Genomic DNA, 19,583 nt, shown 5'->3' on the forward strand with positions numbered 1-19,583 from the left:
AAGTTCAAATCCCTCCTCTGCTACAGATGCAGGAAGGGTCCATTCACCCTGCCAGTCTTAGGGCCAGAGAAGGGGAGGGGAACTTGCTTTTTCAGTTATCTGCTCAATCCGCCTTTCTTCTTTTTGGCTTCTGCATTGATAAGAAAGATGGGGAAAAATAATTTTCATGAGTACAATTTGGTAAACTTGAGGGACCAAAGCCCCAAGGTTCCCCATGAATGAAGGGTGTCCCACTTGCCAAGCAGACAGCAGCTTTGGGATTCTGTGCTGCCCAGTTATGGAGCTGGTGTATGCAGAGGAGCTGTAGCACACTCTCATTTCCTAGCATGCTTTTGTCAATAGTTAAGCAAGAGGCATGGTATAGATTTCAGCACAGAGTTCAATCTTTGTCCCTTATGGACTTGTGTATCTTTATGATGGAAAATGATTTCACAGCTTGCAATTTTTTTCTTCTGTGCTGATCATAGTGGAGAGCCATATAATATATTACTTCAATACTCAAATAGGTGCAAGTGTTGCAAGGGACTTATATACCTCTGTAAAAAAACATGATAGGTGCCCTTGGGACTGCTGGCCTTTGCATGAGTAACAAGTGAATGAGTAACAACAAGTTTTCAGTATTACTTAAAAGTAAAGTTCACTGGTCAGTCTTCAAATAATTAGCAACTCTCTTCTCTACAAACACAGAAAAAAGTGACCTTTTCCAACAAGGCATAAGCTGTTTTTCTCCACCTCAAATCATCCCCTGGAATAATTGGATCAGCTTTGCCCACCGGCAGACCTTTTATCTTCTATGAATCAACATGGAAAGGAATCTTAAGAATGTTTTGGTCATTTCTTTTGGATTTTTACTTCTCTTTACTGCTTACTCAGGACTCCAGAGCCTACAGGTAAGAGGGGCATCTCCCATAGGCTATCAGGACAGCTGGTCTGGAAGGGCATCAGGCCAACTGGTAGTGTGAAATACATCAGTCTTTCCATGCTGTCTGTGAGGAAGGCATGCACAGTATTTTTTATAGGGTGGGTTAGAACATTAACTTGCTGCAGGTTACTATTCTTCACCCAGATCTGCAGCATTTACTAAATATTTCATTCTAGTATTTCTCAAATAGCTTGCATACTTGTGTCATGCTACTACTCTAGATCCACAAAATTTGTTTCAATGGAAACAGAAAACAAAATTAACCTGAGATGACTTTTCTCAAAAAAAGATATTGCCAAATGGAAAACAATTCAGTTTCTGGAAAGGATTTGTTTTGAATATTTCTAAATTGCTGAGATTCTATAATAATTATTATTGCACAGCAACGTGAAATAATTAAAAATTATGCCCAAACCATTAAATAGTTTAAGCATAAAATAATACAGTAATTTCTAGGCTCATGATATAACATGATAGTAAAACATATTATTTTTTAATAAAGCAATTGTAGCTTTACTGGCATTAACATCCTAAAACATAGTAGCAGAGATGGATTACTAGAATGACTTGAATACTCAGGTTACCATTAGAGCTCTCTTGCTCATTCAAAATAAAAGACTGAGGGTTTCTGTTGCTGTCTATGAATGCTTCTGAGTAGATAAACACAAGGAGAAACTTGTCAGCCTAAAAGGCTCTGCTGGTCTGGTGGCTGATAAATGAATAGAAGAAATTGACAAGCAACTTTAGGCAAGATATTAATGTATGACCATGATCACCTGTATTGAATTTTCCAACTGGAGTGGGAATCTCTATGCCTTAAAGGTGGAACTTGATACATAACAGGATGAACATGTTTGCAATAATGACAGCTTGACCTCATTTCAGGAGGAGGTCTGTTCTTGTTCTGTAATCTCTCTTCTCTCCTTGAACAGCTTTTCTTTGCTGGCATTGTCAGATTCTGAACTCAGGACTGTTCTGCAAAAACAGTCCCAAAACTGGTTGGAGGTATTGTGAGTTGGGGAGACTGATAATGCAGAGGAAGATAAACCCTTGAAGCTGCAAGTCAGTCCCTCCATCAGAAACAGCTGGTTAGAGCTTGGTGCTGATAACAAGGCTGTGGGTTCAGTGCCCATACAGCCATTTACTTCCGAGTGGGACTTGATGATCCTGGGGGTCCCTTCCAACTCAGAATATTCTGTGAACCTGTGCACCTGTAACTGGAATATTAAAAATTTTCATAATTAATTTCAATATTTCACTACCCAGACCCCCCCCAACAACAACAACAACAAAAACCCACAAAAAAACTAAAAAACAAACAAACAAAAAACACAAAAAAGCCCCAAACCCAAACCAAAACAAGACGAAAACAAAACCAAAAAAACCCAGACAGTAAAAATCGTATGATTGTGGAAGCCTGGCTTTTAATTTTTGGAAGTTGTAGATGACAAAACCAGGCATGTGATATTTCAAGAATAAGATCTCTGAGATCAGGAAGCCTCTTTGCCTGTTTACAAAACAACTATTCCAATTATCAAATGCCTTGGCCCTGCTCTAACAGAGACTGTCCTCACCTCACTGTCCTGGTACCTGGCTATCTCCAAGCGTGCTGCATGATTGCCACCAAGGTCCTGCATGGCCAGATTGCACAGCCACTGCGGGCTTGGAAAGTGTTCCATGAAGCCACCAACAGCTTCATTCCCCTACAACGCTCTCCAGTGCCACCCCCTCAGCATCCAGTCCCCCTTCCAAAATCATGCTGAAGCATATCACCTATTAATCAAAACAATCAGGAAAACATTGCTAAGCAGCACAGAATTGCAGAATTGTTTGGCTGGAAAGGACCTTAAAGATCATCTCATTCCAACCCTCCACCATGGGCAAGGACACCTTCCACTAAACCAGGTTGCTCAAAGCTCCATCCACTCTGGGCTTGAACATCTCCAAGGATGGAGTATCCACAGATTCTCTGGACAACCTCCTCCAATGCCTCACCACCCTCACAGTAAAGATTTTCTTTCTAATACCTACCATAAATCTCTCTTTTAGTTTAAAACTATTGCCCTTTCTTGGCCTATGACTATCTGCCCTTGTGAAAAGTCACATCCTCACTTTTTAAGGTCCCCTTTGAGTACTGAAAGGCTGCAGTGAGGTCTTCCTGGAGTCTTCTCTTCTCCTGGATGAACAATCCCAACTGTCTCAGCCTGTCTAGGAGAGGTGGCCCATCCCTCTGATCATCCCTCCTCTCCAACAGGTGCATGTCCTTCCTGTGCCAGGGACCCCAAAACGGGATGCAGTGCTTCAGATGGGGACTCACCAGAGCAGAGTAGAGGGGGAGATCACTTCCCTTGCCCTGCTGGTCACACTAATTTTGATGCAGCCCAGGATGCAGCTGGCCTTCTGGGCTGTGAGCACACACTGATGCTCTTGTCCAGGTTCTCATGCACAGAATTCTCAAGTCCTCCCCTGCAGGGCTACTCTCAATGTGTTCTTCTCCCAGTCTGTACTCATGTCTGGGATTGCCTTGACCCAGGGGTAGCACCTTGAATTTGGACTTGTTGATCCTCATTAGGTTCGCATGGACCCATTTTTCAGGCTTCTCCAGGTCTCCCAAATTGATCTTCTCATTTCAACTTTCAGAGCATCAAGACAAGAGGATAACTATTTTGAGCATAAAATTATAAAACCTGGTTAGATCAGTAAAATCTATTCCTTCTTTGTGAAAATGTATGTGAATCAGTTACTTCCAACTACTAAGGGCCACTGCAAGCCTAGTAGGGTATTTGGACCCTGACCTCAGAAAATTTCAGAAATTTTCAGACTTGTAGTTTAAAGCAAAGAATCTCCCAGTATTGCTATGCCAGCCCTTGCAGTGCAGATCTGAGAATATTCCTGCCCGAGACAACAAATGAAGGCCAAGAAAAGAGGCTATCTTTAATTCAACTTGCTTTCAAAGAGAAACTCAAACAAATAACATGAAATAATCTAAAGAATGACTTACCAAAGCTTTGAATCTGGGCAGTCCTCACCTGGATTGTATCATGTTTTCATAAATGGTCTAACATTTTGAAGAAATTTCCAAGTCCATAATCAGGCTGTTTTGGGGAAATGAGACAGCAATACCCAGCCCCAGATGCTATGTCTCTTTATTTCTGCCCAAAGCCACTCTCTGTACACTGTCTAGTAATATGTACCTGTGGTAAAATTTGTCTCAGTCGCTGTTTTTGTCCCTGCAGAGCAGTCTCAACGCAGAAGAAGGCCTGGGTGTTGCTTCCCTAAGTGTTCTGTATGCTGCACTCACCTTATCATCCATGTTCCTGCCTCCAATCATCATCAAGAAGCTGGGCTGCAAGTGGACCATTGCAGTCTCTATGTGCTGCTATGTTGCCTACTCCTTAGGGAACTTCTATGCTAGCTGGTAGGATTGAAATTCTTTAACCCTCTCTGTTGTGTTCAAACAAAATAAGTAAGGGCAAAGTTCTTTCTTCTTTTTCTTCTCCATTCCTACTCTAACTCCGTGTTGCAGAGTAGAAAGTTGGATGCCAAAGGTGCTACTTGGAACAAATTGATATAAATAAATCCAGTTTTAGGTGGACCAGAGAGGTGAAAATGTGCAAAGAGTCAGAATGAATACATCCATCTACTCACCTGAAGTTGCTTCTCTAACTCATGTTTGTAGCAGAGATTCCCCTTTGGGGGAAAAAAAATCAGGAGTTTAATTTAAAAGTCAAAAGCCTTTTAGGGTTGTTTTTGAAAAGGTTGAAGGGAGGACTGTCTTCCAGCCGGTAGCTCTGGGAGAAGAGGACTACAAGAGAAGGCTAACTCCTGCCTAGCTCTTTCTAAGGGTGGATGACCAACTTCTGCTCTCCAGGGACAAGGGCTGCAAGTCTGTAGGGGAAAGTTGTCAATATCCATCTTCTGAAGTGCATGTGCAATTTAGTTCTCAGTTTAACATAGTTTAACTTGTGAGAAGTTATGGCACATGAGCACAGACCCAGCCAGCCTGGCCTAGGCCTGCCCAGACCTGCATATGCTTGCACAGCCTAAACTTCACAAGGCTAGCCTTCTCTTGATTCCATGTAACAGATTTATTGTATCATAAAAAGGATAAATCTATTTCTTTGATGTCTATTTTTGCTGTTGGATCTTTGGGCAAATGATTATTATGCTAATGGCAACAGCTATGCTAAATAAAGTGTTCTTTGGCAGGTACACACTTATCCCTACCTCTATGATCCTGGGTTTAGGAGGAGCACCACTCTGGTCTGCCAAATGCACTTACCTCACTATTGCTGGTACTTTGTATGCTGAGAAAGCAGGAAAAAGTGCTAGAGACATTATCAACCAATACTTTGGGATCTTCTTTCTGGTGTTTCAGACTTCCGGCGTCTGGGGAAATCTTATCTCATCCTTGATACTTAGCCAATCTTCAAACCAAGGTAAAATGTATTTAAAATTTTGGCACTTCTTTCTATAAACATCAACTAGTTCTAGACAGATGAGAGGTAGATTCCTGCAGCTGAGCTTTCATAGTCAGTGGAAACAGGCACTTCAGATGAGAGTTAGCCCATCTGAGGATAGATGTGTGAAATAGATGAGATAAATTTCTCTCTGAAAGTGACTATTTTCTATCAAAAATCAGCCATAAAGAGAGTTCAGACAAATAGCTAAAAAATAGAACTCTATTGAATTCTGTTTGAATTCTACTCCTGGATTGCAAAGCATAGATAGGCTGCAGGCAGTGACAATACTTCACATCTGACTTCTGTTAAAAGTGGTTTAAAACAAAAGGCAAAATACTGGACCAACCTTTTTGCAAAGCTTGTAGTATTGGGTTAATTTGCTGTTATGCATTCAAAATTAGTCAGACTGGTTGCTGGGCTTGCTGAAAATGAGTGCTCTACAGAGCTGTCAAGAAGAAATAGCAGTAGCTGTTGGCAGGAGCATGTGTGCCAGGGCTCCTCTGCTGTATTTCAGGCTCAGACAGCAGATGCCAATGTAGCTTGAAGAAATCACTCAGCAGCAGTGCCCTCATTTCCCATGCATATAATTGGTGTCAATTTTAAAAGGGTAGTTGTGAAGATAAATTAATATTTGGATGCCACCTTACAGATTCAAAATGCTGTGGTGTCTTATCATTGCAGTCTCCTGCATATTCCACATCCTGTCAAAATCAAAACAGGGTTGTTCTCCAGACATGGAGAGAACTTTCCACATACACTGCTACTATGAGCAGCAAGAAGTTACCTCTTTCCTGTCTCAGTTAAGCAGTCTGTCCTCTGAAGAGTTCTGAAATAGCTACTAGGTTAAAGCTAAATGTCAGGAAGCTGGCATCAGGTTTTAATCTTTGAATCCTTGGATTTATGACAAAGTAGTTGTCACAAGGTGTGATACTTACCTAGAATCATCCTTCCTTTAAACCTCAGTAACTGTAGGTGAAGCACCATTAAAGCAGAATGCTGGCAGACCTTTTCAAGTGCAGTGGAGCCCTGCTGACCTGATCCCAGAGCCACACAATATCTCTGGAGGGAATGTCTGTTCTGATTTCACTTGCAGGGTAGGGGCAGTGGTGCAGCTGTGGGGTCTGTACAGACTCCAACCATTTGACTCTCCTCTGCCTCGCAGCACACATAATTTTAACAAGAGGAATAAAACACTGGTTTTTTGGTCTTGTAAATCCCTTCCTAGTTTTACTTTTGAGGATGTTCCTCCAAATTTAAAAGACATTTTTTTATCTATTACATGGAATCTCAGAAAAATCTGTGTTCCTGTGAACAGTTCTCAAAGCCAAAGGCTTTGCACATCTTCATGGCAGTGATGAGCAGTTATAACACAAGTTTCTCTACTGTGCCTTCTCAGTGGGACACAGCTTTAATCTAGAGGGAACTTCTTTGCTGGGGCAAGGGGGTAAGAAGCTCATGCAATTCTTTTTCTCTCCTCTGTGGCTTGTGCAAAGGCATCCATTCATATTTTCATGTACTTAAAATGTGCTGTTTCGCTGAGCAGTAGGAAAGATATAGCATGTATTTGGAGGATAAAAATGGATAAAATTCAGACGTGTACCTACTGTAGACATATTGCCTGCATCACTGCATCCAGACACAGCAAGGCAAAGTTACACCATATGGTAATACCAAAACCAAAGACAGTAATCAGTGCAGATTACAAGAGTCATCCTTCCTCGCTCAAGAATATTACAGTTTTAATTCAAAAGCAACAGTGCAAACCCTGCCTTGCACTTGCATATGACTAATTACATGTGCAGCTTCATCTTCAGATGATGCAGGAACAGATAAAAAACTTGTTTTACACATTTCCACACTTCATTCATGTGACTCACCTTTTGCATGTGGCAATTTGCTGAAGGTCTGTTTGTCTATTTTTTGCTGAAGGTCTGTAGTAGTAGTAGACTATAGTAGGTAATGATTTTCTTTACATTACTACATTTTATTTTATGTTGAACCTAAAGTTGTTTATGAAGCTGGTTAGACAGCTGATTCACATCACAGCAACTTTGATGGGAAGCAATGAGGAAAAACACACTAAAAGTAGTTACACAATAAGCTTAATTGAAAAATTATGGATCAGCTCTTCCTTAAGGAATCAGCCAAGGTACAGCTGTATTGCCCTTTATAGTGCTTGGACCACAGACAAATTCTGCAGTGAAAGCACTAAAATTATTGTGTGGGCTTTGGATCTTCCTCCTCCAGGAGACAGTTTATTCAGGCTTACACTTTGGGTTAGCCTTCATTCTTTACTAAGAGGGTACTGGAGGAAGTGGGCACAGTGTGCTGGTGACAGTGTGTGAGTACATGTGTGTTTGTGGCTGTGACATATGCCCTGCACAAAAGTGATAGGACTGCACAAAGCAAAGGTCTTACTGCAAACCCTGCTGAACTGTTAGTTTCAAGTGTGTTCTTAGAAAGTCATAAAGGCAGTAGTAAAACAATAAAGTCAGGAAAAGTAGGCTGCTTGGAAGACTGCAATACTGTGTAATAATAATTTGAATTTATATTAAAAAAATGTTTTGAGGCGGCTTCTGTTCCTTTAACATATACAGAAATTATCTGGAGAGGAAAATGCAGGGTGGCTGTAAGAACTGAAGTCCATCAGTCCTTTGCTGGTATAAACTTAGAGACCTATCTCATGAAGTATTATGATTAAGAGGTAAAAATATATACTCAAACTTTGAATACTGCAAATTGAGCTTGGATTCAGATTTCAGCTCTAACTTTAGTCCCTGTCCTCATGTAACCATTGATTCAGTGTTCAGTGTCTCCTTTGTTTCTCTTAAACCAAAATTTGTGTGTGTTAAATGGGGATTCTGAAGTTAAATATCTCTAATCAGGAAAGACTTGAAACCAGGACCAACCACTAAGCACTGGATTCCTTACATTCTCATATCCTGACACATAGTGTGCACTTAGCTGATCTCTTCACTGACCTGCCTTTCATTTGGCTCTTAATTAGGGGCGATCTCAGAAGAAGACCTGGAATGCTGTGGAGCGTATGACTGCCTGACTGATACCACTAACAGCACTGGGGCAGAAAGACCCTCCGACTCCTTAATCTACACACTCTTAGGGGTCTATAGTGGTGAGTGATCCACACACTCTTTAATCACTAGCACTGATGGAAAGCCTAGCACTAGTGGAATCTAGCATGGCTTTACAGATGAAGATTCTGACTTTCTCCTTCAATCCAATTTGCTAAAGGAAAATGAGATATGTGAGACCTATAAACAATTCCTTCCTAAATAGTACTAATGCTTTATGCCAGAGCTGTATCATTTTTATCTAAAGGAGAAAGATATTCTTTACATTTTTCACCTGGAATAAAGCTGAAGCCCAGTGTGGTTACTCAGATTCAACCAGGCAAATTGGCATATCTCCCATTTAGTAACTACAGCTGCTATAGACCTTCCTTGCACAAGACTAGAAAAGAATTAAATACAGGGAAGCTGATGCCATTAAAAGAGAAAATAGATGTGCAAGGATTAACTGAGTGAGGAAAAGTTCCAAAAAGTATCCCACTCAAAAGAAGTTATTCTCTGGATAAAGGAAAGTATCTGGTAAGGCAATGTGCACCTTAGCTCTGTCAAAATATTTTTAGTCTCTGAATGTAGATGTAGTGTCTGTGCTGAGACAAAAACATAGAATTTGCCATACACTTCAATAGAGTCTATGTGATCCAGGCAGGGCCAGGTCTCAGTGCACAAGGGCATTGCAGAAAACTCTTCCTCTGTCCCCATCCTCCATTCCTAATTGGTGAGAAAGTGTAAAAGATATGCCCCCACTCTCCTCCCAGAATGTACTGGAGCTGATGACTTTCTGCTCAAGGCATGTTTGTCTGTAAAGTTTAAATTTAAATTTGATGACTAACATATACAGCACTTCCTTAGGCTTTGTGCATGCAAAGTGAATGCAACCCTGCTTCCTCCTGACCCTGCGTCACTGGGGTTTCGTTTTTCTTTGAAGCTCTTAATAAAAGAGATGTCTTTTCTTACCTCAAGGGAGAGTAACTGGCTAAATATTTCATTCACAGACATTTTTAAAAGGTGTCCTCTATTTGGTGGCTGAATGCTTGTTTTACCCAGCTTGGGGGGAGACAATAATGGATAACTCTTCTGCTGTTTTTCTTTCTCAAGGTCTGTGAATGTTTTTAGTTATGGTCATACCAACCACTGTTAAGCCATGCCGTTATCTCCTACAATTGTTCTTGATTCATTTAACATATTTGTTATATATATTTTTCCTGAAAATGTGGATGTCCTGCTCTCATCCCTATAAGTCCAGCAAATAGTCCATAAATACTAATAAACACTGGCAGAACCACTAATGACTTGAATCACGAAGGATTTACAGCTCAGCCAGAGTGGGGAACCAGTACACTGGAGAAATTCTAGGAGACATGGATGAAAAATAATAAGCAATAAAAAAATGAGGCATTTTATTGTAAATCCACTGATGTATTTGGATATTAAAAGTTCACAGAAGAGACAATATCCATAAACATATTATAGGAGCACATTGAATAAGCAAAGTGGGTGGAAAGAGGTGTCCAGTTCTCATCTTACTCTGAACTGTAGTTCTTTCCATGGATGGAATTCTAGTCAGCATAAGTGAGGAAACATTATCATGCCCTGCATCCTTAATGAAGCAATCAGTTGTGAATCTGTGGTTGTCTCATGTGTATTATGAGGCATGGTTGCCTTCTTGATAACATGAAAAAAATTGTTTTGATTCACTACACAAGCAATAAATCTAGACTGATACAGGCATGATCATTTTCTGATTAACTACTCCATATATTCTTTTATATGCTGCTTCTGCTTGGAAATTATAGGTTTGAAGCTGTAACTTCCATCTTTTCAAGTTAACTAGAGCTGTTCACTGTCATCTTCAAAACAGCATATATTCCATACTCAAAGCATGGTTCTGAGCCAAAAAAAAAAAAAAGGCACAACATATACTGGGTTTCAAGAGAGCATTTATTTTTCTTTCCATGTATTTGAAAGAAGAGCCCTGCTAGCCATGAAAACCTTGGCACCGGAAGCCAGCACTCCTCTCTCTTGCTGATTTAAAGCCTTCTGCTAGCTCCCGAGGGAGGGAGCTGTTTCTGGCCAGCTCCCATGGCCGTGGCCCTGGCCGCCCTGGCAGGGTGAGCCGTCACCCTCTGCGGCCGTGCACTGGCGGCTGTCACAACAGCCCAGCCACAGCTGAGCTGAGGGGATTTGCCAGTGCACAGCTGTATGAGAAGATGGGAATGTAGATCAGGCCTTCTTGTTTATACAGAAATGGCCTTTACACTGAAGCGGAATCTGAGGCAGCTGCCAAAATACCCCACAGAGAGCTAAGCACCAAGTCAGAGCAGTAACAGCAGCAAGCAACTTCCCATCATTCTTTCAGCATTCCTCAGTTTTTCATGAACTTTTTGTTTTGCTTTTTTTTTTGCAGCTAGTGGTGTGCTAGCCGTGTTGCTGGTTATTATATTTCTGGACCAGATTAAATCTGACCAAGCAGAGACTGAGAAAGAAAAAACACCCTTTTGGTCTACGTTCCTAGCAACTTTACGGCATCTTAAAGATAAAAGACAGTGTCTTCTAATCCCTCTGACAATGTACAGTGGGTTTGAACAGGCATTTCTTAGTGGTGACTTCTCAAAGGTATGCATGTAAATGAAAATATGTTTCTGTGTCATTTTTTTTGTGCTGTTGCATCTTATTATTACATCTGATCAATATTTACTTGTCAAATGAAGATGTTTTTAATGATGATATGTGGATTGCAAAATTACTGCTTTCTTCTACATGAATGACCTCTGAGTGACATCTTCAAACAGCAGTAAATATGTCCCTTGGAACAGCCTCAAAAATAATGCAGTAGAGAGCTTAACTCACCAGTGGAGGCCGCAGCAGAGAGCTACAGGTCCAAACTCTTCATCTTGTTGTAAATAACAAACTGGGAGAAAAGCCAGAAGCCAGCAAAGCTTTCATATCTTCCTTCCTCTTCTGGTTTCCCTAGAGCTTGTATAAATGCAAGTCAGCACACATTCCACATATTTTATTTTGACAGCCTTTACAGTAAGAGGGCAAGTCCTCAGCATGGCTGGCTGAAAGCCCTCACCACTCACTCCTGCAGCAGGTCCAGAGCCTGACAGATTGAAGGGATTCAAACCACCTCTGATCCTCCAGTTTCTCAACAAACCTAGACATGCAGCAGGTGTGTTCTCCTGGCATTTGTTGAGGAAGCCTCAAAAGAAAGAGGACAACCTTCCTGAGCTGCTTCTTTCATGCTTAAGGCTTTCAAACCTTGCATATATAAATCAGATGGAACGCTGCACTTGTTGCTGTGCTGGAACAGACTGAAAGGGGCACTCCATAGCAACCTCCACTGGTTATATGCTCTTATAGAAGAGGCTCTCTTATTTTTTGGGAGCTGCTCTGTCATGACCATAGTGTCAATTGTCAATTTTCATCTCTTGTGCTACCATGGGAGGGGCAGAAAATTCTTAGTGCTACTTCCAGGACTTTTATTTGTACAGGAAGCAGTGCTCAGATTTGTTCTGCTTGTTATTCCCCTGTTTGCATGGCATCAGTCTGATTGGGAACTGGGATAGCAAAGTTGCCCCTGAAGGCCAGCTATGTCAATGCAGCAGAGACTTGTCAGCAAACTCTCTAGCAGTGCTTCTTTTATCTCATCCATGCTGGCTATTTACCAAACACTCAGGCTAAGATACCTGAACTTTAGCCGTTTATTTTTATCAAAGAAAATGTGACACCACTATCCCTTCTCTTCCAGAGTTTTGTGACCTGTGCCCTGGGGATACAGTATGTTGGCTATATGATGATCTGCTTTGCAGGTATAAATTCCCTCTGCTCTCTGCTCTTTGGAAAGATCTCCCAGTTCACAGGTAGAAAACTTCTATTTGCATTAGGTATGTAAACATTTCTTGAATGACTGATCACCACATGTAATCAAATCCTCTACTCCCTCTTTTGCATGTACAAAGGGATAGCTTGCTGTCAGCTATCAATTAAAGCCAAAGTCAGTCTAGAGGCAGGCTTCACAAACTTCACTCATGAGAAGAGAGGCAGCTCAGCTCACAGTTAAGCACTGTATCGCTGTCTTTGCCTTACATCACTTTGCTGGTGGTGTAAGTTCAGCCTGCTTTGGAGGGCTCTATCTGGGCAGAAAGTTCCTTATAGCTTTGATGCAGCCAATGACAAACGATCTTACCATGCAGATGTTGAGACTTGCACTATCATACGTAGGATTTCTCCACTGGGCTGAAACCTCCTCACCATTATGGAGTGAAAGCAAGTCACTGTTGACCTGAGTCTCAGGAAATTACAAACTTGGAAAATTTAAGTGAAATTTCAGGAAGCTTTTTAAAAGTTGGCCTATTGTCCTTTTTACTACTTGTTCTATATGGAGAAAAGTAGAAGAAAGCTGTGTATCAGGCTAGAATAACTTAAGGGCTTATGTATGGGACAGTAATTTTCATGTTGCCTTGAGAAAAGATTTGCATATTTAAGAACATCTCCCCCTCCAGAGAACATTGTTCTAATGAGTAATGGAGGCATTAAAAAAATACCAAGAAATATATCTTTTGTGGCTCTGTATGCATTATGCATACGGAAGTGGACTAATACCCTTTTTCCACTATGCAATAATTTGTATTATTAGTAACATCACTGATAGATCAATATGCATCAAGACATTCTAGCCATTTTGTCCACAGGAAATTTTAAACCTGGACAAGGAAGAAGAAATTTAGAGCACTTTCTGTTATGGTCACTAGCTCAAAGATTCTTCTGTCTGTTCTAGGTGCGTGTCTCAGTCTATAAAACTCAGATATAAAAAAAAACCCAAAAAATCAAAAACCAAAACCACCATATAGTAGCAACAAACAATTAAATCTCCCCCAGAACTGTAGTGTTAGAAATGGAACACCTCTGAACCTCTCAATTCTGTTTAGTGGTCATTTTACTCAACTTGTGAATGTGCACCTGTGGGGGAAAAAAACCTGTGACTCATTTACAAACCACTTTTCAAAATAAAGGCCCAAAGCCACCCTCTAGAAGTCCTTAATTGTCCCCTCTGGCAAACACCCTTCTACTCTCCTTGTCTTAAATGAGGTTTTCTAAATGAAAACTTCATTTAAGACACGGAGAGCAGAGGGGTGTTTGCTCCCCCTTCCCACATGCCTCACATGGTGACTGCAAGCCTTTCAGAAGCTCCTTCTCCTACTCAGTGGTTCGTGTCCTTTGGGCTGCAACCATATCAGCACTGAGCATCTCTCAGCTCAGGACCCTGCTCAGAATTATGAATTAGACACTGTCAAAGGCCTGCATTGTCTTGTGTTTCATGTGATATCAGCTCAGTCAGCACAAAGCTCAATGAACCAGAAAGATTTTAAGATTGCCTTGTGCTTTGGTGAGGGTGGAATAAAAAAGTGTTATCTACCACAATCTGTCCTGATTATAATTGCATCTATATTTCTCTTCTTTATTTCCTTCTAAATCAACAGCTGCAGTTCTGAACACAAGCTGTATAATAACAGTACTGCTCTGGAAACCTGATCCCAAGCAGCTTGCTGTGTTTTTTGTAATCCCTGGTCTTTGGGGTGTATCTGATGCTGTTTGGCAAACACAAACTAATGGTAAGTCCTGGTGGCAATGAAATGTATTCTCTCAAGATATAAAAGTCTGCATGTTTGAATCTATGAAAAAATGCTGCATAACAATGATAATGGCTTTCAGAGAGCAGCTAAAAAAATGTTGGCTCATTGGAAAGCAGAAGAAATAGAACAAGTTGGGAATAAGAATGCAAATACTCATTGAGCCAATTTTTCCATGATGAAGAGAGAAGAATACTGCAGAGGATGGTAATAGATATTCAGAATAAATATTCTGGAGGAGTACAAGTATTTCAAAGTAATTTAGAAACTAAGAAGAGCTATACATTTAGTCTGTCTTTCACAATAAAGGAGAGCACTCTGGATAAAAATTAACTCAAAGCTCAGCAACAAAAGAAACAGAAAATTGTCTGTTAGGAGACATTGGAAAAAAATGTAGGAGAAAACCACAGAAAGCAATATTATGTAGCCAAGTAACTTCATACAGCTCTGATTTACTTCATTTCAAAACTCATAATCCAGTGTGATAACGTATAAGTAGGCAATAAAAAGGAGCAAGGTCATGGGGCACTTTTCCTGGAAGGAAGACTAAAAAGCTAGAAATCTTTAGCCTGGACAAGAGGTAAGTATGGAAAGCAGTCAGTAAGGTAATTAATTTTATGGAGAAGGTGACTTGACATTAATGATATCTCCTAAAAGCAGGACTAGTGGCACTAGATAAAGCTATCAAGCAGAAGCCTGTATAAGAAATCAAAATGAATAGTATTTCTCACGCAATGCAAAAACTAAGTATGGAATTCATTGCCAAAACTTTAAGCTGGAATTATATCACATTGTTACAAAATCACTTCAGGGGAAAGTGCTCCTCTGGACACATATGAGGTTATGTGTCTTGGCCTTCCTTCCTCTGATCCCTTTGGTTGTTTCAGGGCCTTAGAAGATTTCACCCACTAGATAAAGTGGCATGTTCCTACTGGACAGCCAGATGGAAAACATGGCAGTCCATTGCCTGGCACTGGGAGTGATCTCCTTTCAAGCACATGTCCCTGCCTCTAGCACACAGGGGCCAGCATCCTTCTCTGCCCCTCCAGCAGCTCCAGCTCATATCCCCTAGAGGAGAGCTAGTACACACATCAAGGGACACCCTCTCATTATCTCACATCCTTACCAGAGGCTTGTGCCTTAGGTAAAAATTTTAAACCAGTGCTCTTAGTAATACTTAGAGCCATGGAAGGAACATCAGTGAGGATTTGCTCTCTCTTAAGCAAAGCTGTTCATTCATTTCCTGCTTCTTCAGCCACAGTCATTCTGACTGCTCTGCGAGTTTCTTCCTAACACTTTTGAGAACTTATCTTAGTCTTCCACTGGGATAAAGGACCTGTCATTTGTCCTGCTTCTGTCTCATCCAGAAAGCCTTGTCCTTGGATACTGTGCTTCTTTCAGAATCACAGTGGGGTTAGGGATAGAAAGGACCTCTGGACTTCAACTGCCTTGCTCAAGCAGGGCCATCTGGGCACAGCCACTCTCTCAGGACCACGCCCAGGGACCCTTTGATATTTTCTAGAAAAGGACACTCCACATCCTCTCTGGGAAACCTGTGGCAGTGCTCAGTCACCCTCATAGTAAAAAAAAATTCCTGATGTTCAGAGGAAATCACATGTATTTCAATTTATGCCCATCTCCTCTTGCCCACTTTTCTTGGACACCACTGAAAAGAGCTGGGCTTTGTACCCCCTCTTCTAGCATTTACATACATTTGAAATGTCCTTGAGGAGCATGCTTCCTCAGTAAGGTCCCTGCACGACTGACAAAAAAGCACCTGATGCCCACATTAGGGAAGAAAGGGGTAAGTACAGAGGACTTGAGTATTAGAGAAGGTGGCTGAGAAGTGACTGTAGAATCCAAACCCCCAACTGAGGCAAAAACAGTGGACAATGCTTCATGCTTACTTGATGCTGAGTGAGCTCTGCAGCTATGTGACTGGATTATTCTCTATTTACAGCACTCTTTCAGGTCATCTCCATTCCCAGATTCCTGCGAGATACTTGTGAAAATTTCACATTTGTGTGAAAACTTTCACATTTGGAAAACACCCAAATGTTCTTTTTGTCTTGCGTAGTGATTTTTTTTTGTTCTGTACCTTACTCAGCTGTTTCACAGCTCCCATTTATAAAATTACACAAAGTTCACTTTGTCACATTGTCACAATGAAACATCAAGTGATGACATGAAAGTGATGAATAGAGAGGTGCAGCAACACTACCCCACAATGCTGCATCCCAGAATAGGATCTTCAGTTTTACATACCCACATAGGACTGAATGCCTTCTCGCCTTCAAAAGTTTTATACAGATATGCCTCACATAGGAAATTCCCAGCATCAAAGACTATGAGGTGAGATAAGACCTCCAAAATAACATTGGGTTACAAGGTCTGTGGTCCTTCCTTTGCTGAAGTCCCATGAGTGCTGCTTGGGCGCCAGTAGATCAACCAGTGAATACATAAATGGCACAGTGCCACATACGTCAGGCATTCTTTGGTTTGCTTTGTGCTCCTGTGGATGTTTGATACTCGAGTACCCCCTAGAGGATATGTAGGCTCACAGTGGATGAGTCACTTCATCTTAGAAAGTTTTCCTGACATGTTTGTATTTGTGTGTGGGGGCTCTCACTTATTTCCAATGAAAGCAACTTCATTTCAGAGCATGTAGTGCTCTTTCTTACCTAACTTGAGCACAGATGCTGATATTGCCCACTGATAAAAATTGTACCTGGGATATAACAATTGTGTAGCATGGAACTATCAGGTGGACTACAGTAAAACCAAGTTCTTTCCAGGCTGATTTGTGTCTTTAGAAAGACTATTAGTCTAAAGAGTTTATAAACCCGGACTCAAATAATTTCTAGCAGTCCTGTTATATACTCATGCCTACTAGTACCAGGGGAATGAGTAGGAGAACAGGCAGTGGCAAAAACCCAGGAAAATTTCCATGGAAGTGAAATCTGAAAATTCAGAACTAGCAGTCTCTTCACTCACTCAGCCCAGCAGGTCCTCCTGAATCTCATCCAGGCAATTTGCTTCAAAATAGCAAACATGTACCAGCTGAAAAACAGAGAACCTTTTGACATAGAACTGCCATGGCATTAGAAACCTTCCTAATATCTTTCTAGAAGATAACACTGGGCATATCGGGAAATTAATACAAACAATTTGTACTTTTTCATTTATTAGGCAAAACTATGAAGGGTTATAATATCTACACTCCACTCAGCCAGTTTAATGAACTAAGTGCATCTTGTGATGCACTTGTCCAGATTTTCCATCATGCCTAAATTGAAACAATTCAGTAAATGTCCTCTTGCAGCCATCAGGACACATAAGCTTTTCATACAGATGAAGTCTCCCCCTACTTAACAAAACTGAAGGGGTAGCCAAATCTACTCAGATTTTTCAAAGAACTTTGCATTCCTCTTTGCCTTTTGGCTGAATGGACATATTTCAAACAGATGTGTTGTTAGACAAATGGGTGAAAAGAGTCAAAGTTCATTATATTCTTCTTCCCTCTGCATACACCATGTCTGAATGAGAGTAAATGTCCTGTTCTTTGTCACTGCTGATGCTAGCTCAGCAGCCAGAGGAAAGCAAACTCTCTGCCCTTCCCTGTGTGCTTCACTAGTCAGACCTGGAGGCTGGAATCCCTCCCTGGATCCCAGTGGTGGGTGTGCAACTGACTGAGCTCATTGGGACCTTACCAACTGCATTAGGATGATCAGTTGAACTGAGTCTCAATATCAAGTAAGTTTTCCAGTTGCTGCCTGGAAGTTCTGTATGCATCAAGGATATTCTATTCTATCAAGGATTCTGTATGCATCAAGGATTTCTATTCTATTCTATTCTAAGGCTAACCCATCCATGAGATGAAAATTTGAAAAACTGGTTGATTAAGAGAGACATGTCTTACTTGCATACTTAATCTGGGCCTATGTTGTGAAAGCTTGTAGGGATTTGGTATGAGCTTATCAATAGTTATACATAGAGACTCTACAATGTCAATGCCTCCTTTTTCTCCTTACTTACTTGTTCATCAGTGTAAAACCCTTGATTTTTGTAGCTAATAATTTGAAAAAAGAAGTCATGCCATCTTCATTAGCTCACATCCTTTCTTCCTTATTCACATTTCTGTTCCCCTTTTCTTCCATGTTCTCTATTTTGTTGTGTTTACTTTGCTAGTTCATTTGTTACAATTCACAGAAGCACAACAACTTTTTAAGACAAGGCTTGTATTTTCCTTTCTCTGACATTTATGAGGGAGTGTCTGTCTTCCCCATTGTGCTCTATTTATTCCCTTTGCAGAAAATACGTGGTTGCAGATTTAATCTTCACAAGACATGTTTTTCCTTCCTTTCTTCCTTCCTTCCAGCACTTTATGGCATTTTATTTGAGAAAAACAAGGAGGCTGCCTTTGCAAATTACCGTCTCTGGGAATCGGTTGGATTTGTCATCGCCTTTGCTTACAGCACCAAACTGCAAGTCTACATCAAAGCCTACATTGTACTGTCTGTGCTTGTGCTGTCCATGCTGACCTACGGAGCGGTGGAGTACCTCGAGGCTAAGAGCTCCCCTGGGACACCTGCTGCTACAAAGAAGGAAAATGGGGGGCCCCACTCCCAGGAAACACACATGTAATCCAGCAGGGATTGGATTGAGTGATAGAGGCAAAGCAAACTGGCCAGCTCCTTACACGCATGTCTCCAAGGGTGCTCCAGTGTGTACTGTATCCAGAAAGACAGTAAAGGAACAGAATTTCAAGGCCATTATAATGCAAGTGTCTCAAGAGTAAAAACCTCCTTTGACATCTCACCTTTATAAGGGAAGATTTATCTGACGAAGAATCTGGGAAGATTTATCCTTTCGCGCAGATGACCAACTAATTAATAAAGTCTTAAGAAATGTAAGCAAGATTCCTAAAGTCCTCACCTTTTTGTTTCTTTAGATAAGGTCTGGTGTATCTTTACAGTCAAACCACATGCAGAATGAAAGAGGCAACTGGGGTTGCTCAATTGATTGCAATTAATGCACATCATTTCATGGAACCATTAATTATAAAGATTTATGTTGCATTCTTTAACATCTGCTGTAAATTGCATCAGCCTATAGACTGGCTATATCTGCACACCACAGAATCAGCCAACCACTGAGTCCACCAACGTGTCTCAGGTCAGCAGACAGCTGTGAGTCTGCCCATGTCATCCCTCTATCTCAGCACTCTTTGTCTTTTGATTTTCCTGTCTCAAAATTTTCTGTCACCACTTACAGCAGCTTCATCCTAAAAGAGATGCATTCTACAAGACAAAATACTTCAGTGGTTATGACCTTGCCCCGCTTTCCCATCCAGGGCCAGAGCTGTTTTCAAGATGAGCAGCCAGGCCATGGTGAGCATAAGAGTGCAAGTGACAGTGCAAGTCACAGAGAAATAGGGAGAAAAGGAGGATGGGCTTACACTGTAATCTACAGAGATCCA

General features: G+C 41.0%; 1 protein-coding gene across 2 annotated transcripts; it reads left to right on the top strand.

The window, feature by feature from the left end:
- Window positions 1-803: 803 nt before the first annotated feature.
- On the top strand, window positions 804-18,863 carry UNC93A (unc-93 homolog A). 2 transcript variants are annotated; one of them, XM_077176350.1, is made up of 8 exons: window positions 804-890; window positions 4,159-4,340; window positions 5,132-5,361; window positions 8,393-8,522; window positions 10,883-11,087; window positions 12,223-12,358; window positions 13,955-14,086; window positions 18,483-18,863. In XM_077176350.1, exons 1-8 carry the CDS (start codon window positions 804-806, stop codon window positions 18,746-18,748), a joined length of 1,368 nt encoding a protein of 455 aa, XP_077032465.1. In that variant the 3' UTR covers window positions 18,749-18,863. The 2 variants fall into 2 exon arrangements, with proteins under 2 accessions (XP_077032465.1, XP_077032466.1); XM_077176351.1 differs by lacking the exon at window positions 8,393-8,522 and having other exon boundaries at window positions 10,879-11,087.
- The last annotated feature ends 720 nt before the right edge of the window (window positions 18,864-19,583 follow it).

The sequence above is a fragment of the Agelaius phoeniceus genome, chromosome 3 (assembly GCF_051311805.1).
Source record: "Agelaius phoeniceus isolate bAgePho1 chromosome 3, bAgePho1.hap1, whole genome shotgun sequence".
Lineage (NCBI taxonomy): Eukaryota > Metazoa > Chordata > Aves > Passeriformes > Icteridae > Agelaius > Agelaius phoeniceus.